Source organism: Hippopotamus amphibius, chromosome 8 (genome assembly GCF_030028045.1).
Source record: "Hippopotamus amphibius kiboko isolate mHipAmp2 chromosome 8, mHipAmp2.hap2, whole genome shotgun sequence".
NCBI classification, from domain to species: Eukaryota; Metazoa; Chordata; class Mammalia; order Artiodactyla; family Hippopotamidae; genus Hippopotamus; species Hippopotamus amphibius.
The window spans coordinates 27,898,137-27,921,256 of NC_080193.1; the positions used below are offsets into that span (position 1 = coordinate 27,898,137).

Below are 23,120 nucleotides of genomic sequence, written 5' to 3' on the forward strand. Positions count from 1 at the left end.
GCAGCCAGCCTGCTTTTCTTGGTGGTGACATTGGAGTCTGCCTGCCCCCAGCCCCACCTGCTTACGGGGTGCTGGCAGCTGGAAGGTGGTGGGAGGCTCGGGTCTGGCTGGTCATCAGCTTTGGGGTCAGGGACAGGCTTCTGTTTGAAATGGTGGGAAAACCACCAGTTCACCAGCATCTGCCTGGAGAGAAGCAGCCACCACACACAGGAAGAGAAGGGTCCTGCATGCAGTCACTGTGGAGGTCAGGCTCGCTCTGGGCTTTCAAACCCAATCCGTCCCTCCCTTTTCTGTTCCTTTCTCCAAGCGCAGGCCAGGTGCCTGGTGCTGGGCTGCTGGTGTCCTCTGCAGCAGCAATCCTGATTCAGAACCTGAGCTTTCCTGGACCTCTTCCCTGCCAGCTGCATGAAGGCTGGTCTGGCTGCAGGATCCCCACTGGTAGAGGCCTGGCTCAGAATCCACTTTCTCTGTTTGGGCACTTCCCTGGGGCAACATCCACCCATGTCAGGCCGGGGCTTTCAGACCTGGGACTGTGATTCCAGTCCTGTTGGCTATGAGGTATTTAAGATGACCTGCTGGGTTCCTGGTCACACCAGGAGCCCTGACAGAGGCTGGTGCAAAGAAGACTCCAGACGGTCGCCCGGGAGCTTGGACCCACAGGCCAGGAAGGGCTAGCGTGCAGCCCCTGGAGGATACCCTGCAGATGGGAGGTGTGGGCAGCGCCAGCCCCTCTGATGGGGGACCGGGAGCCCAAGAGGGACACAAGTCTGGGGACGGGCTGAGCAAGACTGTGAGGGTACACAGCCATGGGCCCAAGGAGTGGGAGAGAAGCAGGTGGGAGTCTCCCGGCACGAGCTGAGCCACCAGGACGGGAGCACACAGCAGGGTCCAACCCACTGTGGGCTGGACGCGGGTGTGGGGCTGTTGAGGAACAGGAAACACAGAAAGTCATACAAACACCGCATGGTGTGCACCCCCAGAGCAGCTTGTCGGCAAGCCCGGAACACCACCACCTGGTCCCAGGGCTCCTGCCTCAGGTTAAAGCTGATGTGCTCCGCTCTGACCCGTGTGCTTGTCGCAAGTGGGGAACCCACATTTCACTAGAGTTGGCCAGCACTGAGGACCAGCAGTCTGATGTTGCGTGATGGATCCAGTGTAGCCCAAGGAAGGCTGCATGGCCAAAAAAGCAGCTACATCTGCTGAAGGGCCTGTGTCTCTGTTCTCAGTTTTGGGGGAGGGGTTGGGTCAGAAGTGAAGGGGATAAAGAGTCAAGGTCCTAAGTGTGGGGGCACCACACGAGCCGCGCCAGGCCAGGTCTTAGACATGAGGCTGTGCCTTCAACCTGGGACCAACTTGGGGTGGGCGGATCCAAGGGAACCTGTGTCTCTTCCCAGATGCTCACACCCGGCCCGACCCTGGGTTGCACGCACCTGCAGGGCCTAGGAGGCTGATCTGAGCAGAGCCCAGGGGGACCCTTTGTGAGTAAGCAGGTGACTAGTCCCGCAGTGACAGGGAGGAGCACATCACAACCAACACACGACCAGACATGCCAGGGAGAGAAACAGACACGGCATGTTTATTAGAACACAGGAAGGAGGCCTCTTCCATGGAGTGCTGCTTCTCAGAGTCTGTATCAAGAGCAAGACAAAGTTGAAAACTGTATTCCTGAGAAGAAGCAAAAAGGTACAATTTTGCAAACAAACGTAACAGGTGATTTCAACAAATGATAAAAAACTTTTTTTTTTTTTAAACAACAAAATTTCAAGTATTATTCCAGATGACACGGCAAACCCATCGCAGGAGGGAAGGGTAGGACTTGTGGAAGCTCTAGGTGGGAAGAGGCTGCACCAAGTGGCCAGGGCGCCACAGGGACGAACCTGCACTCCAGGTCCCTGGGCCACTCTGGCCTCAGTGGCAGAGGAGTGAAGCAGGCGGGACAGCTTGGCGGGGCTGCAGGTGTGCCGAGGAGGAGCCCAGTGTGGCAGAGACCAACCACACCCTCGGCACCAGGAGGTCCTGAACGTCTGATGACTCTTTTTTCACACACAGAAACATATGCTTATTCTTTCAAATACCATACTATCTCCAATTTTAGTCAATTTTTAAATTATAAATTATATTGTTTGTGCTACAGTTTGTGATATTTAAGTCTTATTAGGAGATGAGCACCAAACCTATGAAAATACATGTCAGCCGCTGTGCGTCCCTGGCTGGAATTTTGCTCCCTGTCCTCACACAGCACAGCGTTTCTGACAAATTCCCCTTCTTCTCCCAGGACACTTTTCGTGAAGAGAGACATCTGCTCTGACCATGGCTGTGGGAAAGGGACAGAGAGCAAACCTCATGGTCATGTTCAACAGGAGGGGACGGCTGACAGCTCTTGTTCCGGCCCCAGAGCTCTGGGCGCCACTAGTGGGGGTTCTCGCCAAGAGGGTCTCGCTCCACAAAAGACAGATCACATCAGAGTGGCCAACGCAGAGACCCCAGCACCCTCTGAAGGGGGCTGTGAAATGCCCTTAGAATGTTTGTACTCAGTGTTTTCTGAAACACGTGTCATTGACCGCCAACACTCCCAAGCCATCATGGTGCCTCCCTGGATGCTTAGTTCTTGAACCTCGTCTGTTCACAGATGTGATTGAATTTCCTGCAGGGAGAAAACAGTGGAATTACACGAGAGGGCGTCAGAGACACATTCGATAAAGGAATTCGGAAGTTGTGCCTGGGGCGGGGGGAGGGGGGAGGCAACCCTGTGCTGGGGGTCTGCAAGGGCGTGTTTCTCAAACGCAGTCTTTCCTCCTTTCCAAATTTTAAAATGGAAGCGGAACATTTACATAATTTCCAGAAACTCAAAGCTGTGCCTTTTGAGTGTCCCCAAGGCACTGCGGGTGACCTGGGGGGACTGCCACCACTGCCCCCTCCTCTCCGAGAAGATGAACATGCCTTTGCTGCCCTGACCCAAGATTTTACTGAGAAAGTTTAGCCTGTTACTACCGAAATTTCTTTTCTTAGAATAAAGTGGTCTCTTCCACACAGTTTATGCTCAAAAACAAGGCAAAATTTTTATTCCCTCAGAGGCAGTCGCATTTACCAGAGTCCTCACAATGACCCTTGAACCAAGGAGGTGCACTCAGTTACTTTAATTTGAACCTCAAATGGCTGTTTGGGGGTTACAGTCACCTCAAACAGCATCAGTCCACGAACTGATTTACGTGATCACTTCCCTTATGGTTTGAAAGCGCAGGCGAACCTGCTACCACGGCCACCGCATGTGGCAATGCACATGTAAACGTGAACAGCCTCTAAAGACCCCGTGGGAAACTCCCAGTGACAGCGTTCAAGCAAGCACAGCACAAAGGCCGACCCAGGTGCACGGCGGTGTGCTCGGGAAGGAAGTTCTCAGTAACCTTGGCCTCAGGTGTGGGAAATGCTAAACCTTGAACGTGTGGGCTGAGGATGCCCACCTGTGCTCCAGAGACATGGAGGTGGAGAAGAAGGTGAACGTTTGTACACAAACGTTTCATCAAATGAGATAACAGGAAAGCAGAATTTCTAAGTGGTGATTTTTTATAGATATGTACTATGTGACTTTATAAAAGCACAACTAAATTAGTATATTTATAAGTAGAGAGCTGACTAGTTCATGAACATCCCTAACAGCTGCGATATCAACTTGGCCAAAACACTTAAAGAAAAGCACCTTCCTGTAGGGATAGCGTGGGTCTGCCTTTCTGCAGGGGACTCCTTCAGCCCCGGCCCGGCCCCCGCCCCGTGTGCCCCACTCACATTGCGTGGTGGGCCTTCACCTGAGTGCGGCAGTTGCGGCCCCAATAGCAATCAGGACGGGATGTTACGGCCACTAGGAAGAGAAAAAAATGAACAAATGTAATGCACATATCACACCCACAGACTCAGTCTAGGGAATTTAAGCCGAGACCAAAAGAGACACTGTAGCTGAAACACACAGCGCTTCCTCACACTTCACAGCTCGTTCTCCAGGAAAGGGAAAGAATGTTTAATTGAAACCCAGTTTAGAATAGAGATGACTCCAGACTCCAGTTGCCCATAAGGCGTTTTGGGGGCCTCTTGTTTTAGGAGCCTGCTCTGCAGACCCAGAGCCTGAGCGGGCACCAGGGGGCCGGCCCTAAGATAAGTGTGGCTCTCATGCCGCCAGCCGTGTCCTTGGCTGACGCAGACATCTGCTAAGAACACAGAGCAAAGGCCACACAGGCTGTCTATCTGCTGCAAAGGAGAGTAGGAGCCAACACAAACAGAACTGAGTTGTGGGCCGGTTGGGGGGGGGGGGGGCAGGGGCAGGGGCTCCTCACCTGGCAGCTCGGAAGCAGGAATGTTCTGCCGATACTGGTAGGTCAGCTCGCGGAAGCTCCGCAGGCCGCAGCAGTAGCACAGCACGGTGTTTCCGGTGATCCTGTAATCTGGAAGGAACACAGCCTCTTACAGGCGCGGCAGCAGGACAGACAGACGCAGCCTTGGAAACTGCTGGGAAACTAGTGCACTGACCCACAGACAGGGTGGAGACAAAGGGCCGGACGTCGGAAAACAGGGACAAAACCAACCTAGATTCCAACTTATTTCCTTACAGCAAAATAATTCCACCTGAATAAAAAATTCAAATATTAAAAAAAGTCTTACAAAGTACTAAGAGGAATGAATATTTTTCTTCTCTTGAGCTATTTCTAACTATGACATGAAAACCTAGTGGCACAAAGGAAAGGATATGTAAATGTGACCACCTACAGTTTAAACATCACAATGGAAACAGGTACAACAAAGATGAGATACTAATAAACAGTAGAGAACGTGTTTTCAACACAAATGACAATGTGCTGTACTCTTAATTAACAAAGATACCACACGAATCCATATTCTCCAAGTCCAAACAGCCTAATACAAATATGGACCAAGGACACAGACCAGCCAATGGCCCACAAGACAAAAAGATCTTCAATTTCATCAATAATCAGATATGGCAGATAAAACAATATCTCACTGTTTGCCTCTTTCATATTTACAAGACCTAGAAGGCAAACACACCGCTGACGGGCTCAGAGGATGCTGGCCCCCAGGGCCCCAGGCACACCTCAACTGTGCATGCTGTCCCAGCAGCCCTGTTTATTATCCTAAGGGGACAATTGTTAAACCTACAGGACTGCATGCTTGATAGCTTCACTGTTGTTTCAAATAGTGAAAAGCTGGAGATAACTTAAACATCCTTTACTAACAAACTGGCTAAATGAATAATGGTATCAGAATGCTACGTGATAACTAAAAGTCAAGGTACAGATCTTTACTGACATAGGAAGGGTGCAAGATATACTGCTGAGTGAATAAGTTATTAAAAGCATATCTGGGGCTTCCCTGGTGGCGCAGTGGTTAAGAATCCGCCTGCTAATGCGGAGGACACAGGTTCAAGCCCTGGTCAGGGAAGATCCCACATTGCTATAGAGCAGCTAAGCCCCAGAGCCACAACTACTGAGCCCACATGCCACAACTACTGAAGCCTGCGCACCTAGAGCCCGTGCTCTGCAACAAGAGAAGCCACCGCAATGAGAAGCCCACACACTGCAACAAAGAGTAGCCCCCGCTCAACGTGACTAGAGAAAGGCCTCGAGCAGCAAAGAAGACCCAACGCAGCCAAAAATAAAATAAATAAATTTATTTTAAAAAATTAAGGGAGATTGGGATGGCCATATATCCATTACTAATAAGAAAAAAAATATCAAACTGTACACTTTAAACATATGCAGTTTATTGTATGTCAATTGTATCTCAATAAAAGTTCTTAAAGGGAAAAAAATTAAAAAAATAAAATAAAAGCATATCTGGTTAAGATTTCATTTATGGAAATTATGCACACATCTGGGTACCTGTACTTAGAAGGATGGTGGTGAGAGTATTATCACAGGTATATTTTTAGATGCTGCGATTTCCAATGATTTTCACTTTACCCTTCAGACTTCCTTGTACTTACATTTCCTTTGTGAACCACGCCATTCTTATGAAAATAGCCATTAAAAAGCAAAAGAAGTTAAGGCCCAACCACACAGAGCTGTCGCAGCAGAGAAAACCCAAGACATTCACTAGAATGTGTCCTCGAGACTAAAACAGCTTAGATGGTTCCCAGCAAACCTCTCAAGTTTTTCATAATAATTTATGTCTTAGAGAAAAAAAACATCCCTTGCTGGTTTTTCTACACCCTCCCTTAGTGACAAAAATCCACACTCAACAATGCACTGCGTGTCCCTGCAGAGGGGGCGAGCCTTTGCTGAGTCACCAATGCACTAAGGGACAGGCTGCCGAGGACCCTGAGGGTTTGGGAACAGCGAGCCCCAGGACATCAACGCTGACAAGGGGTGGGGCCAACTCCTCTCCAGCTGTGGGAGAGAAGACTCTGGAATATGTCATGTTGACTCAAACCCAACATAAAAAAAGAAATCCGAAAGTACAAGGACCTTTCTGCCTGTCCCTGCCAGCGTGGGCAGTGGTGGCAGGTGTGACTGTGGGCAAGCTGACAAGATAAGCAGGGCTGTCGGTGTGTGGCCTGGTGGCTGAGGCAGTGGTGCCCCCGTAAGCCCCGCCCTCTGCGGGCAGAGCAGGCACAATGAGGCTTACCAGACAGCAGGAACGCTCCCCTTTGCAGAGCCCCGAGGCTCTCGGTCAACATGTTTTTCCACGTCAAACCCCTGGTGGTCAGGTAGTTCTGTCACAGGGAAACGGGCAAGAGAAGAAACACAAGCTTGGAGAAAGTAACACTAAAATGGCCAAGTGCGCTGAGATTTCAAAAAAGGCTCTGGAGGGTGGGTAAAGCCAAAGCACCTAAGGGGGTGGGCACTTGCAGGGGGTGCGTGCTGCGTGAGGTTAGGGGGCCTGCTTCCAGAACCACAGCCTGGACGGCCCGGAAGCCTTGCGGAGCAGGGGGCCTGGGACAGATATGGTATCCCACCCACACACTACCGCACAAGACTTTCGTCCAAGGTGCTTCTTCTGAGTCTCAAGAGGTAGCTAGCTTTAGCACCTCGAGTGTAAGAGTCAGCACACTCTCTCTCTGAAATTCTGCAAAGACACTCCTGGCACAGGAGCAGCGAGACACCTCACCTTGGCTGCAGTGGCCACAGGCCCATGACCATGTGACAAGGGAGCCAGGGGTCTGGATCTGTGCTCTGCCCTCGAGACATGTGGAGCTGCTTGGCTCCTTCTGTGCAAACCTACAAGAAAGTGCCCTGTGGACACCTCGCCCGAGTGCGGCGGGGCTGAGGAGGTGGCGTTCCGGGGAGAAGGCCCTCGCCCTGGGGGCCAATGCCGCACGTAATCAGGCTGAGGGCCAGGTGCCTGGCACATTCAACACTGAAGTTCTGGGAGCCGGCTGCCCCCTGAGACTCGAGAAGAGAGCCAGACGGCAGTCCTGGTTTGACCCAAGGGCCGGTCGCTCCCCCGCCCCACCCTGCACAGCCAAGCAGGAGCTGGAACTGTCGGGGGGCATGAAGGAGTCACTATCTGGGGGGAACACACGGAGAAGCAGACACGGTGGCAGCACTAGCCAGAAGCGCAGTCACAGGTCCCCCGCCCGGCCTCACCTTCAGGACGTCCGACTCGTAGTTGTTGTTGCTCAGCACTCCATCCAGACACCGGTCACCCAGGTTGAGTTCTGTTGGGATGGAGGGAAGCAGTGTTACTGTTTCACACACACTTTATGAAAGTACCGCTCACCTGATGCTTAAGTACCCAAACTCCCTTCATTATGGATTCACAAAGAATACGAAATTCCAGGACAAGATACAGTTCCCAACAGAGAAGAGGTGGTACAAGGCCTTCTGTTCCACGCTCCCCGGAAACAACTAGGCCGCGTAGCCCCGGGTCTGAGGTCGTGACGTCCGAACATGCAATTTTAGTGGGGGTGGTGCTCGTACATGACTCAGTGTCCCCTGCTGTTATTGCTGGCTTGCAGCTGACACTCACTGACGCTCGCAGACCTACACAGACCACCAGGGAGAGGGGCCAACTAGTGTGACCACGTGGCCTCTCTCTCCTCAGGCACACGGCCACCCCCCCACTGGCCTCAGTGCACTGAGGGAACACAGAAAGGCGGCGGTGATCAGTGGCAGGGCCGGCATTACCACAGAACGGGGCCAGGCAGCCGAGGCAGCCGGTGCGGGCGCAGCCCCAGTACAGGTGGCAGAAGGGCTGCAGGCAGATGGCACCTGCGGACACAAAGCAGAGACACCAGTCACGCCATGCCGTGAGGAGGAAGTTCAAGAAACCAGTAAATAAACGACACGCTTGATTTTCATAGTAATCCACAGACTGTAAATTAAGATGCCACACAGTTCCTCTATCAGACCTTAAAACGACACCTTGGACCCGGGTTCAATCCCTGCTCGGGGATCTGACATCTGGCAAAGTTGCGCAGTGAATGGAATGGAATAGAATGACACCTTGGATAACTACTGTGCGGACACACGTCAGATACAGAATCCAGAGAGAGAGCCCCACTGTGTGCAAACTTCATGTATGACAGGGGCGGGGTTATCAACTGGTGGGAAAAGACACATTCAACGCTGTCCTGCAAGGACACCTGACAACACAGGTGGAAATGCAAATACATTCTTACTTCACACCACACACACAAGTCCATGACACATAGAACCCTGTGCTGGAAGGACACACGGGAGTGGCTCCGAGCTGGGGAGGGGCCCCAGGAGACGGGGCACACCCACACCCTCACTCACACTGCTGGGGGGCGATGCGGGGGTCCCGCTCGCGCTCCGCCCTCCGGTCGGGCATGGGCTGGAAGCAGCAGGTGCATATGGCGTGGCTTCCCTGCAGGGCGCACACGTAGTCCTGGGCTGTGGAACAGACAGGACGCTCAGGCTGGTGCTGCCAGCACACCACACCTAGAGGGGCAGCTACACGCATGCACGAGGACACAGACCTACAAGAAAACCCAGACAGAACTCAGGCCCATTTTCCTAACAGCCAAGTGACGGTCTACCGCTCAAACTAAAAAGTTCAAATAGATTCAAAAATGACCGAAGTTATCTTCTGGTTCAGTAGTTGTAGCAAGATTTCAAAGACCACGTGAAGGTTTTCTACTGTTTCCCATAAAGGAAGGGCGGGCCATAAAACAGTAAAGCGGCTCATCCGATCTCTGCTGGCTGACCTGCACCAGGAGCTGTGTCCCTGTGGCCCAGCCTCCGGTCACTGAGGCACCACACAAGGCTCTGCCTGGGCACATTTGCTACAGTCCCAGTGGGGCCTTCCATGCACTGCCCCAGCCGTCCCCACCCGAGGGGCCTGCAAGGAAGCCCCTGAGACCTGTGGCCCAGCATCATGGCAGATGGTTCAGAATGTGGCTCTGGGTCACAATCCTCAGGTCAGTAGCCTCTTGACAGGCTCAGGCTGACAGTGGCAGAGAGGCCAGGCCCTACAATACGGGCCCACAAACCACAGTCCACACGCCCACTTTCTGTATCTTGGTGGCACCTGGGAACCTGCCACCACTGAAACAAGCAGTGAACAGTCAGCTTAGGGCAGCTCTAGTAACATCATGTCCTGTTGCTGTAAAGAGGCCAGTCCCTCACTGGAGGGGCCTCTGTGTGATGGTCATTTTGGCTTTGGCAAGCACCATGGGGGATGCTGACTGCCCTGAGGTGGGCAGGGTAGGGGTGAGGGGGTGTTACAATTGGGACTGAATCCCCGGGTGTGTCCAGAAGTGGAAGCCCACAAACGAAGTTAAGCACCTTGTTTTTTAGCTCAAAACAAGTTATGAGAAGTAATGAGCTATTCGAGCAGAAAGGAGCCAGTACAAGGGCTGCCCGCTTCCCGAATGGTCAGGAGAACATGGAAGGTGTAGCCATCTCACCTGTCGTGACACTGGCGGATGTCGATGGTGCATCCCCAGGGGCCTGTGGTTCCCCCGGCTCATTGCCGGGCCCTGGGCAGGGAAGGGGCTGCCCCGCCTGTCTGCGGTACTCAGGGCACTGTCTGCACACGATGTATGGCTGGCTGCAAGGAAAGCAGACCCGGAGCTTGGAGGAATGAGGAGACACCTGCTCTGGCCGTGTGTGAGGGTGGGGACGACGGCCCAGCCCTGGTGACGGGACAAGATCCAGATCCCTGCTCAAGGGCCTTGTCCCGGCTGCACGTGTCAGCTCCGCACCGGCTGCATGCCTGGAGTCTGCGAGGGGAAGGACGGCTTGGTGCCCACCCTGCACAGCAGCAGTCGGCAGGCACTACTCCCCACCACCTCCCAGCTCCCCTTCCCCGCACGTTCCTGGAGCCCTCTCCCCTTGGCCACTCCTGGGGTCCTGAGACATCTCCTCCCTGCCCGTTCCCCTCTGAGCCATCCCTGGGGGATGTCCACCCAGTGCACACTCTTCCCCCCTTCATTAAAATCTGAGCAGAACGCGCCAGGGCTGGATGCTGCGGTCCTCAGGGGCTTTCACCCTGCTGTATGCACTTCAGCTGAGCTTTCACACCTGCAGATGGTAAAACAGAATCTGCAGGAAAGGCAAGCATGGACTCCCCTCCTCATCTCAGCCAGAGAACGCCTGCCTGAGCCTGCCACCAACGGGAAGGTCAGGCAAGACTGGACTAGAAAACGCAGCAACACTGAAAAGGCACTCAGCCTCATGTAAGAGAAACAGGTAAACGGGAATAAGATACCAGCTGGTCCCTTCACACTGAGTGTTGCAGGGGTCACTGCCATCCCTCCGCATACCCTGTGGGGAACCATTGCCAGGACTTTGATGGGCATTTGATGACAGACATCAGAAGTCCAGCAAGGCGTCCTCTCAGTGAGACGCCTGACCTGAGCATCCTACTTCCATGTACTTATCACCAAGAAATGACTGGACATGTGCACGAAGCTATAAATGCAGGACATGCACTGCAGCTTTGTTCCTGAATTCAAAATATTACAAAAAATGTTTTAAATGGGATAAAAATAAGTATTATGACCACACATATATATGGCCACATAAATACATAGTAAAATGTTCACACTAAAGTGATTTTTGGTTTTCTTTTTGCTTGACCATTATGTGCTAAATTTTGTGAAAAGAAACAAAGATAATAAACTCCGGGGGGGGGCGGAATTGTTTTTTGTCTTCTTAAATATTACAGCCTCAACACAAAAATTCATACCCTGAGCTTCTGAGTCAGGAAACATCAACATTCTACAGCAGATAAAATAAGGTCTCCTAGGACTGCATCCTCTCTGCCAGGTGACGGTGGCTTTTCTGCAACAGCATCCTGACAGATGGTAAGTACTGCGACTTATGCTACAGGACGTATGGTCACTAGATAAGCTATGAGAGTGAGTGTGCTTCTGTGGTGTTTGTCTCAGCCCATGAATCAAGGCCCTTGAAGACTGAGCAAATAAAAAGGTATCACTTACTGTAGCAATCATCTCACAGTAATTAAGCCAAAGCGTTATGCTGTACACCTTGAACTTATATAGTGCGGTATGTTAGTTATATCTTAATAAACTGGAAAATAAATACAAGTAAGCAACAAAAAACAAGAATAAATGTTCCACATATACCAAAAAAAAACCCCAACAAAACAAAAACCACCAACAAAAAAAACAACAAAAAACACTGTCATAGGAGGCAGGGCAGTGAGCAAGCCTCATCACTGTCACCCGCACGAGCAGCGTCCTCGGTACAAGGTAAGTGACACTGCCACCAGGTCGCACCTCAGCAGCGGCCCACACCAGAAGGTCCCAGGGGGCGGTCAGACCTGCTTCCACTCCACTCCATGCCCAAGAGGCTCACCTAATGTCCGAGGACTCGCTGTCCACGTCCGACAGCTCCAGCAGGTCCTCGGAGCTCCCCTCCTCGTCGGAGAAGGCCCTCCTGACCTTGGGCTGCAGCATGTCCTGCGTGATCCTGTTCCTGGCAGCCATGCTGCGCACGTCCTCCTCGCTGCGCCTCTTGGCCGGGTGCTGCAGCAGGTACGCCTCCACCAGGTTGTTGAGGATGTGGTTTTTACAGATCCGCTCCACGGGACAGCGACAGGTGGGGCACAGGGAGGAGCGCTCCATCCAGCCTGAGTAGCAGGCGGCGCAGAAGGTGTGCATACAGGGCTGCAGGCTGAGGGCACAGACGGGCCTTCAGACGCCCTGGGGAGCACTCGTGGTGGAGCGTCTCCCTGGCAAGCACAGCAGCCCCCAGATACCAGGGTACCAGGGCCATGGCCGGCATGGGCGTGAGCAGCAGGGACCCAAGGGTCACGCTGCCTCTTTCCCTGGAGGAGGATGTGGTCCTGCTCAGACTGAGATTCGGGTACAAAACAGAAAAATGAGGCAACTGGCTCCCCCACCCCACGCACTTTTGACTGAGCAGAGCCTCAAACCAGTGCTTCTCAGGCGCTCCACCCACACCATGCACGGGGCCCGCTGCTGGCAGGGCCTGCACCCTCAGCTAACACAGGGGGGTGACACCTACCTTCCACAACCTGCCTGAGAAGCAGTCTCTGGGAAAAACATGGCGTTCAACTGCAACTGCTCTAACTCTCTGCGGGTCAACTACAAGAAACTAGAGGCCACGCAGCAACCTGTGTTCCAGGAGGGCCAGGGGCCACCAGGACTGCGAAGAGCGGAGACACTGGGTGTGGATGGAAAAGACCCACACTTAAGCCGAGCTCCGACAGACCAATTCTCAAGTTCCCACAGAAAAGCAAGGCGAGACCTTCGTCCTGGCACATTCACCCCACGTTCACTGTGGCGCTTCCTTCACTACGAGACACTGACCACTTGGTACAGCTCCCCTGCTCTACCTGAGGTGGACCTGCCACTGAGGTCAGAGCCACTGCATGTCAGTCTCCGCTAAGCCTCAGTCAGCGGCCCAGTATTCAGCTCACTGGCCAGGCGAGGAAAATGGCTATGGTAACCTGAGTGGGCGTGGCCCCGCCTGCCCCCTTGGGCGCACCTCACACAGTCGTGCAGCAGATCCTGGCAGATGATGCATGTGAGTGTCTCCTCCATCTTGTCTGGCTTCACGGCTGCAGCTCTGATGTCAAGGGCGGCGTGGGGGTCTCTGCTCGGGTCTGCGACCAGCACGGGCAGACTCAGGTCAGGCTCCCCATCTACAAGGGAAAGGGACATGTTCTGACCATCAGGACCACGGAGGAAACACGCTCCATCTCTTGGTTTTCCAGACGCCTTAACCTGTGGACGGGAGACCCAGTCCTCTCTGTATATTTTTTTTTAATTGTTAAATTTTATTTATTTATTGCCTGCACTTCGCAGCATGTGTGATCTTGGCTCCCAGACCAGGGATCAAACACGTGCCTCCTGCAGTGGAAGCGTGGAGTCCTAACCACTGGACGGCCAGGGAAGTCCCCTCACTGTATTTTAAAGGGCGTTTTTATGAAGGTTCAAAATAAGTCTCATATTCCAGCATGTTTAAGTTTTGTTTTAGTTAGCAGCATAAACAAGACATTCAGGATACATGGGTAAGAGATAAAGGCCAGTTGTCAAACAGCATTTGTGTATAAAGTCATTTTTGTTTAAACAAACAAAAAACGCGACTCATACGCACACAGGAAAATGCTGGAAAATACAGTCCCTCGAATGTTATCAAAAGAAAAATTTTTTCTTTTTTTTGCTGGTGTGTTTTAATTTTTCTATAATCATAGATTAATTTTTATTTTCACTTAAAGAAGCACTTACAATTTAAAAAGTCAAATATTTAAAAGAAAACAACAGCAGCAAGCCTCTGCCCCAGCCTGTCCTCATCTTCACCCTCCCTCCTCTGAGGAAACGACCTTGGTGTTTTCTAGCTGTTTCTTCTGGTCCAACCTCTGTGTTTCTGAATTGTCATGCTACGTTTAGGCTGATGGATTTTAGATACCATCTCCTGACATCCATTAAAGCAGAGAAGGCTTCTGCCCCTCTGGGTCTCCTTCCCAATATTATTCTAACATAACTATTGGTTCAGTATATTATATATATATTATTATACTTAAATATTCACTGCTCGGCCAAACAGTATAATTTTCTTCCTTATACAATTTTTCATTTCTGATAGAGTTAAAAATGGCTTCATTTTTACACTTGTTTTTTTTATGTACCTATTGCTGATTCATTCCACACCTTCCCAGGCCAATCGACTCAATTTTCCACTCAATACATCAGACAATCCAGCTTCTTCCTGGGGCCGTCCCTCCCTCCTGTCACACTGCTGCAACCCGTGAGCAGCTCTCAGGCCTGCCTCACAGCTACTGTCCTACCAACAACATTCCCAAGTGTTTTTTACAATCTTTTTAACTTTGGCTTTTAAAGTACACGTTTTTCTCTAAATCATCTTTAACACGAAGGTTCAAACTATCACTTAAAGATAATATACTCTTAAAAATCGGCTGTTTTATCAGGACAGAGCTGCAACTCAAGAATGTGGTTTCCAGACCAACAGCACATCCTGACAGTAAACACAGGGCAATCCCAATGGCACAAGCAGGAAAGAAAAGGCCCAGGTTGCCATCTGGAAGATGCTGAGGTACCACAAGCATCAGTCTAAGACGGGGTTCTCAGGCTTCTGCAGACGGTGGGCCCCAACAGGCGCAGGTGGGATGCTGCTGTTGGGGCCCCGCGGCTACATGGACCCTTGAGACTCTGACCTGCTTTTGCTCTCTTCTTAATGGGCTCCAAATCCTCTGGATCCTGGGGTTCTGACAGAGAAAAGGATGCCCCCTCTCTGTCTGGGAGAGCTGAAGGGAAGCTGGAGATGTCATCACTTGCCACCGATGGACCACACCCTTTTGGGGAGACGTCTGCACCTCTGGAGCCTGTGAGAAGGACAAACAAGAGACATTTGGATTCACCTGCCTCGGAAGAAGAGAGCGGTTCAGTGTGTCACTGATTCAAACCAGGTGCAGGTAATCCAAGATGCCGTTTAAAAAACAAACACAAGGGTTCACTTTGTGTGATTTTTACAGTATATGAATTATAACCTGTAAAAAAAAATACCACAGTCTTGTGGTCCCTGACCTTCAGCGTTTCTCTTGGGGATGGAACAAGACAACACTTATTACTATAGAAATCTTACTACTGACAGCCTGATGCCTGATGCCACCTCTGAACTCCTCAGTGGCTAGTCTGTCTCTATAACAAGGCAGAGCAAGATTAGTGAACAAAAAGCAATGCAGCTACCACCCCAAGATCCCCATCTCACCGAAGCTGGAGGGAAGCCCTCGCCCTGCAGAGGTGGGCTCCATGGAAGAGGTAGAGGCCGTGGGGAAGAGGTCCGACATGGATGTCGATGGCTGTGGTTCCTCAAAGCACACCTGAGTGGCAGGCGGCGGCAGCAGGACCTGGGGGTCCTGGGGGTCATCCCCTCGCCCTGCACCTGAGGTATCTTTGGTCACGTGGAACACATTTTCTTTATTAGCTTCTGTAAGCACAAAGGAGCAGAAGCATAACACGGTCAGGGCGCAGGTGGAGTACCGCTGCCTCAGGAGACGTTCCAGCGGACGGAGAGAGTCAGCACACGCATCCACTTAACATGCACTCACTCCTCTGCAAAAATCTCACTTACCAAAGGAGTCTTGTGTCGCGCCTTGCTTTTCGTTTAAAGATTCGTAGAGGTATGCCACATCTGGAGGAAATCAAGTCAGAGCGGCCTCAGCCACACACCAGGAGAGAACTCATTTTCTCTTCTGTTCTCTCCTGCACCTCATGGTCACTTAGTCCTTGTCGACTACTCAACTTATCAGCTAGTAACCACACCTGCCGGTTTAAGGGATTTTAAAGCAAGTGATCCAAAACATCGGAACCACACTTAGAATAAATAACCCTCAGGAAAAAAGTCTGGCGTCAGGAGGCAGACTAAGGGAAGCAAAGCAATGAGGAGGGTGAGTCTGTCTCCCTCTTATTTCAAACCACCAGGAGCGGACACAGGATTCCTCTGCGTAGCCGGGGGCTGGCTTTGACTATGCTGAGGACAACCTAGGGGATACCGGCCCCTCTTCCTGTTTCTGGGGTAACCTTCCAAGGGCCCCCTGTCCCGTGTCGCTCTTCTCCCAGAAACACAGACGTGGACACTCAGAGCTGGGTAAGCCCTCATGGAATTCAGTCTGACCTTTGCTGTCTCCTACAGAGTCTCCCAGAGCAGAGCCATCAGTGGCCTCCAGCCCCATCCTAGGCCTTATTCTCCTCCACTCAGGTGTCCTCTTCACCCCCCACCCCCCTTCACCTCCCTGGCTTCCATTTTGAGACCGTCGCTCATGACCACAGTGGTATTTCTGAAGAATGGCTGGGGGTCAGCCCCCGAGGTCAACACTCCCATTCTTTAACAGACACTACCCACACCAAGAATCCACATGAATAAAAAAAGAGATGCAGCCAGCACTAATCCTACTTGCACAGCCTCTTCCCACAAGGCCTCCCCGCTGTGGCAGGGTCCCCACCGCCCCTACCGTGGGTCCGGCCCAGGAAGCCCCCCGCCTTACTGTGTTCTGGCTCATTCTTCCTGTACACCAAGTAGATGACGTCCCCAGTTTGTAAAGGGCAAGTCTGCTTCTTAACAACCTTCAACTTGTTAATTACTGTTCCATTGGTGCTGCAGGAACAACAAAATGCAATTTATCCTACTTAAAATAACTCAGAGTTAAAATTTTCCTTTTCTACAACCAGTAGGAATGCAGTTCAATAGTACCACTTTGAAAAAGATAAAATACTGATAGGAATGGTGTAAATATTTGTGCCACCTTACAATTCTCTTGAGAAGAACCTTGCCTGTTGCCCCCTCACTCACAGCCACATGGCGCGTCAAGTGCTTTAACATCTCTGCTGTACCAACCCCACATTCTCCTCCTGGTGGAGCCCTGGACTCCCACACGCAGTGCGCGCTGATTTCCAGCTTCTCTCCTGTGTCTGCACTGTGCTCTGTGCACAGACCTAACCCTCCCTCCAGCAGCCGCGACCCAGCTCAGCTCCTCCCTCACAAGAGCACTGACCCCTCCTACAAGATGGGGGTGGCAGTGGGGGTGGTGGTGGTGGTTCTGGGCCAAAACACATCAATGCGGGGCTACTGACTGGAAGATGGCGTGGTCCCTGCGGTTGGGAGGTCACTCCAGTTAACCAGAGACCCAGTGCTGGATGGGAAGGCACGGGGTGCGGCCAGGAGAGACAGGAGCCACCTCCCTGAGGAGGGGCTCCTGAGTGGACAAAGACTGCGCTGCAGGCAAGGGGAAAAGTGCACCAGACAAAAGCCAAACTCGGCAGCAAAGCAACCCCCTCCCCCCAGCCACTCAGTCCACCTGTGCTGCCCTAACTCCACGGCCCCACTCCTGAGGCCCCCAGTGGTGAAAAGGCTGTATCTCTTCCTTGGTGTAGGCTTCCACCACTTTAGATTTCTCTAAAGGCACAGACAGGAAATAGTTCAGGCTGTGCAGTCACACTGTCTCCATCCCAACTCCCCAGCAACAGGCAGCAGGTCCCTGGAGGGCCGGGCTGCCTTCCCAGTGAAACCCCACGTACAGAGATGAGCAGGACTGATGCAGCACTGCCTCAGCATTGCCACCAGGGTTTCTCCATGACCTAGCCTCATGCTCTTTCTAACCCAAACGTCTGGTTTCACTTTTCTGCTGAAATCCCTCGGTGACTCCTCACTGCGCTCATGCTAGAGTCCAGTCTCTCCAGCATGGACGTTGGGGTCTTCCTGCTCCCGCCACTGGGCCTCTGCACCTGCGGCTCCTTCTGCCCGGAACACCCCCACCTCTCCAGGCACCCTGGCCAAGGCAGGGTGGCCTCTAGAAGCTGGAAAAGACAGAGGACAGCTTTTCCCCTAGATCCTCCAGAAGGGAGCTGACACCAACAAGACCTGAGGCCTATAAGATCACAGATTTCTGCTGTTTTAAGCCACTGAGCCTGTGGTAATCGTTACAGCATCTTGGGAGGCACATACTGTCCTGTAGCCAGTGTGGGAGAGCCAGAGCCAGAGGCAGGAAGAAGGTGCTGGAACCAGCACTATGACTGCACCTTGTGCTGAGAAGTAAAGGACTTGATCTGCTACTTATCAGAGGGGGAAAAGGACCATCCATTCTTCCTAATAAAACCGAATTCCTGGTCTTCTATCCCTAAAATTGTTAGTTACCAAAGAATCTCATAGCATTTGACCTTCACAAAATAAAAAAATCACCCTGTGAGAAAGGCGTGTTATCAACACACTGCTGGACGCATTCCTTCCCTGTAAACTTACCCCAAGAAAACCATTAGACATAAACGGAAAGAATTTTGGAGGAGAGTCACTGCAGTGTCATGTATAATAAGAAAAAGCTGAAATAATAACTTTCCATCAGTAAGGGAGCTGATGATAAGTTATCATATAATAATGAAAACGATGAGACAGACCTAGACATACTGATGTCAAGCACTCGGCAAACATTACAAGTAAAGTAGATACAACAGCGTGACAGTATAATCTCATTAATACAAAAAAATATGTATGTATTTTTAGTGGGTGAGTGGAACTCTGGAAAGCTTTTCACTTTCAAGTACTACTTTATGTGGGGGGGAGGAGAAGGAGGGGGGGAGGAGGGGGGAGGGGGAAGAGGGAGAGGAGGAGGAGAAGAAAGATTTCCTGATTTGAGGAAGTCTATCTTGAATAGGTTTGCAAGAACCCAAAACGTATCACTGCCTTTTAAGTCATATTTCTGAGATATTTTTGTTTTAACCTGAACATGTTTAAGAATGGTCATTGACACCAAACTGTCACTAAATAGCTCACCCTGGAAACCAGAAAATACATCTCCCAGTACCTGGAGACCCTAGTGGACTACTGAGCTATAGAAAGTAGGCCTGTGTCTCTTCTCTGCTTCACTAGCTTCAAGTTAGCTTCCAGAAGCTACAAGAGGAAACAGGAAAGAAGTTCCGAAAGGGCTTACCTGGTATCTTCCAGCGACACCTGACCAGATTTTTCATCCACTATAATTTTACAGTGATCTCCAGAGACCAGTTTATTGCCGGGGAATGAAAGGTCACAACCTAAAACAGTGAGGGGGGGCGTGCTGGATACGACCGTGGGTGCCGGGCACAATACCGCCCTTTGCTTAACCAAAGTATGTGACTGGAAGTCAAGACCCATGCTGTACCCACTTCAGGAGACAAGCACTTAATCAAGTACAAAGAAACTTTTCAGAGAGCATTTAAGTGTTCATGCAAAGTAAGGGAACAGGGACTATGTCTTGAACCTTTCTGACTCCTCATTACCTAAAGGACATACCCCATCAATACCTCCAGCTACTCATCAGCTGCTTCTTGGTGACATGTTTACAATATGTGCACATAGGCAGATAGCCTGATGAGTATCATAGAATTTTAAAAAAACTAAGGGGCTTATTAAATATCTTCAGTTATCTCAGTCCTTAATTTCTTCTGTGTCATTTAAAGTTTCATAAATCATCACAAAATTCAATCAATGACAGTCACAAAAATCATGACTGAGTAAATTATCACAGGCACATGCACATGTTTAAGAAAATTTAAAACGGGAGGATGCATCCACAGCTGAACACAATCATTATATCTTCATTAAATCCAAGGGAAAACTCCTCAAATACTTTGCTCTCTCCTCAAATCAAAAGAATAAAAGCTTCCAGAAGTGTTTTAATACTGAGTCACTACTCTGCTTATAATGGGTTTGCACCATAGCTACGAAGGTTTATAGTAGCTTTACTTTATTTTATTTTGAGCCACACCCTGCAGCTTGCAGGATCCCAGTTCCCTGACCAGGGATTGAACTCTCACTCTCGGCAGTGAAAGCGAGGAGTCCTAACAACTAGACTTCCAGGGAAGTCCCTACAGTAGCTTTATTTTAATAACCAAACGAGGGAAGCAGTGCAAGTACCCATCAACTGGTGGTGAATTAATAAACACACTGCAGAGCACCACCAGCAACAAAAAGGAACAAACTACTGACACATGTAACTGCCAAGGATGAACCTCAAAAGCACCAGCCCAGGGAAGGAAGCCAGCCTGAGACTGTGCTGCGACACTGTGATTTCCCTTAGATGGCGTCTGGAAAAGGTGGGACCACAGGAGAGAAAGCAGATCTACAGGTGCCAGGATTTGGGGTTGAAGGGCAAGGCAGACTCCAAAAGCCCGCCACCATCTGGACTCAAGTGATGCCTCCATTTCTCAAAACTCACTGAACACCTAAAAGGGGTGAATTTTATCACGTGTGAACTATGCCTCCATAACCCTTAAATATCAGAGATCTTATGTGTACAAACATTCTACGTTATGGGAAGTGCTTTGTTACATTTATCCAAGGCAAATTTCACCTGTGCTCAAGACCATCCCATCACACTGAACAAAACCACCAGGATGGGGTCCTCGCAGTCCCAGACCCCGGCTGGTCGCTGTGTCACCGGAGTGGGGTTTTAACAGGCTTCTCCACAGCAGAACACCAGCATTCCAACTGAGAACTGAAATACTGTTGCTAAAGTTCCACTGTGGGCATTTGCCCTGCTTGTTGTTCGGTTGCTTAGTCTCTCGGTGGCTGGTACACGTTTCTGCCAACTCCCTGAGACCGGGAAGCTCTTTGCGAAGGTGAGGACCCCCGCTTTCTCCCACACTCAGCATTCCCTTTTTCTGAAAATAATGCCTTGTATATAGCAGGTGTGCAAATTTTAAAATAATCAAGTTCTACAACCTGTGTGCCCCCCAAATTCATACACTGAAACCCTATCCCCCAAAGTATTTAGAGTGAGACTGTGAATGATAAACATTAAATGATATCATTAGGGTGGGGCCTTCATCTGATAGGGCTGAGGCATTTGTAACAGGAAGACACCAAAGGTCGGGCCACCAAGCAAGGACACAGCAGGATCTGCAATTCAGGAAGAGGGTTCTCACAAGGAAACAAATCGACTGCACCTTGATTTTGGACTTCCAAAACTCCAGAACGGTGAGAAATAAACTTCTGTTGTGTAAGCTTCCTGATCTGTGGTATTCTGTTATGGCAGCCTGAGCAGACTAATAGAGCAAACTCTACGTTTTGCTGGAAAGGTTAATACTTTCAAGGAAAGGACTACCATTAAGAATCAACTCAAGAACACATTTTTTGCTCCTTGTATTGACATGTAAAACAATACTATAGTGTTGTGTTATAATAACAATGGCTAACATTAAGTGCTAACTCTTAGCCAGGCTCCTAAGCACTATACGTACAACCTCATTTAATCTTCACAGTGATCCTATGAAGTAGGTACAAAGGCACTGGAAGGTAAATTGTTAGCCCAAAGCAAGTTATGCGGTGGTGCTGGTGGTGGTGATGGGCATGGGGGAGGTCGGGGGTCTCCAGGGCTTCTGCTCTTCTGTAAACTTCCATTTACACCAATTAAAGACAATTAATGCATCCTGAAAAGTTTCTAATGAAATGCAAATATTTTTAAAGTTGTAAAAACAAAAATTAACTTGATATTGGGATTTAAGACTGCCTCCCAAAAAACTCCAACAGAAAAACAGATACAAGTACATGATAGTGGATAAAATGAAACCAAAAAAATTGACTTTTAAACAGTAACTTTATCATTCTGTCTTGTTTAAAGTATAAAGTCAAAGTGACAATTTATTAAGTTGTGGGAAAAAAAAATATTTTTGTTGGCCTGATCAGTGCACTTCACTCCCAGTAGGAAAGATACAAGGAGGTTCCAGATGGTCTCTAGGAGTTTAGAGGCAGTGAGCATGAGGAGTAAGGGCTCTTCATCTCACCAGTTGCGTGACTTTCTTCAAGTCCTTAGCTTCCCATGTTCATCAAATCAACAAATATTCGAACAGCTTTATTCTGAGAGTTGGGACTTCAGATCTTTTTTAAATGTAGCTACTTACAGCTACAAATTTCCCTGTGGGTACTGCTTACCTGCATCCCCTAGGTTTTGGTATATTAAATTTTTATTTATCTCAAGGTATTTTCTAATTTCCCCTTTGATTTCTTCTTAGATATACTGATTGTTGAAGATGCTTTGGGTAGTACTAAACTTGAGAAAACTGCATTCTAGGAGATAAACTGTTGTACCTACTTCATAAAGTTGTAGTGAGGATTAAATACTCTGCATGAAGCACTCAGAAGTGACTGGGCAGACCAATAAGCGAATAAACGGCAGCTGTTACAGGACGGTCTATTCCACTGGAAAAACGAGACAGCAGAACGTGCCCCGCCCAAGGGCCTCCCGCTGCCTAGTGGGCCCGGTCTCGCCCAGCTCCCGTCCCGAGGCCCCCGCCCTCAAACCCCCGGCTCCCGTCCCCCATCCCGGGTCCCGGGTCCCCGGTCCCCGCCCCCGTGCCCGGACCGGTCCCCGGGCTCGTCCCCAGTCCGTCCTACGTCTCCCATGCCCGCTCCCCGCCCGCACCTCTTCTCCGCCCGATGGTCCACTCCCGTTTCCTCAGGAGAACGTGCGGCTCGCCCTCCTCGGCGCCCAGACGGAGGAGCCTCCCCCACGGCTGCTGCTCGCCTTCCCCCGGCCGCTCCATCGGACTCACATCTGACGAGACCCGGAAACGTCGAGTGAGACCCGGACCGCAAAGGCAGAGGCCGCGGCCCGTCGCTCCTCCTCGGCGCCCGCGCCACGCCGCCGCGGCCCGCACCTCCAGCCTCCCCCGGGTCCCGACGGCCGCCCGCGCCCGCTTACCCCCCTCCCCGCGCTGAACCCGGAACCGGCCGCGGCGCCGCCGCCGCCGCCGCCGCTGTCAACAGACATCGCAGATCCCTCAGCTGATCCACGGGGCGGGGCCAGCGGCGTCCGCGCCCTGCGATTGGCGGGTGGTGGCAGCCACCGAGAGCGGCGGCTAGAGCGGAACCTGGGGGACGGCTATCGAGAGTGGACGCGTGGAGGTGAACAGAGCGTGCGCAGACGGGAGGCTGCGGGCCTGGACGCCATCTTTGATGCTGGCCGAGATGACTTGGTGTTCCGCGATCTCAGAAGTAGCTGTGGTCAGCGCCGTGTTAATTCAGGGCAAAAGGGACGCAGTAACTTGGGCATTGGTCACGGAAGCAAATTCCCAAAGCGGCGTTGGAAATGCAGATGGCATTGAGGTGTGCGAAGCGACGGTCCGCCTTACAAATGACGAGATAAATGCCGATCGAAACTTTCGGATGCCA

At 50.9% G+C, this 23,120-nt stretch overlaps 1 protein-coding gene across 4 annotated transcripts; it reads right to left on the reverse strand.

Annotated features, from left to right (window-relative positions):
* Positions 1–1,556: 1,556 nt before the first annotated feature.
* On the reverse strand, positions 1,557–22,743 carry CHFR (checkpoint with forkhead and ring finger domains). Of its 4 annotated transcripts, XM_057745842.1 has the most exons (17): positions 22,651–22,743; positions 22,372–22,503; positions 18,904–19,003; positions 16,468–16,577; positions 15,555–15,614; positions 15,192–15,410; positions 14,638–14,805; positions 12,948–13,104; positions 11,793–12,110; positions 9,878–10,020; positions 8,745–8,861; positions 8,133–8,216; positions 7,593–7,663; positions 6,631–6,718; positions 4,326–4,433; positions 3,784–3,856; positions 1,557–2,644 (listed from the first exon to the last, which is right to left on the reverse strand). In XM_057745842.1, exons 2-17 carry the CDS (start codon positions 22,490–22,492, stop codon positions 2,602–2,604), a joined length of 1,980 nt encoding a protein of 659 aa, XP_057601825.1. In that variant the 5' UTR covers positions 22,493–22,503; positions 22,651–22,743; the 3' UTR covers positions 1,557–2,601. The 4 variants fall into 4 exon arrangements, with proteins under 4 accessions (XP_057601825.1, XP_057601826.1, XP_057601824.1 ...); XM_057745843.1 differs by lacking the exon at positions 22,651–22,743 and having other exon boundaries at positions 3,804–3,856; positions 22,372–22,630; XM_057745841.1 differs by lacking the exon at positions 22,651–22,743 and having other exon boundaries at positions 22,372–22,630.
* Positions 22,744–23,120: the final 377 nt, after the last annotated feature.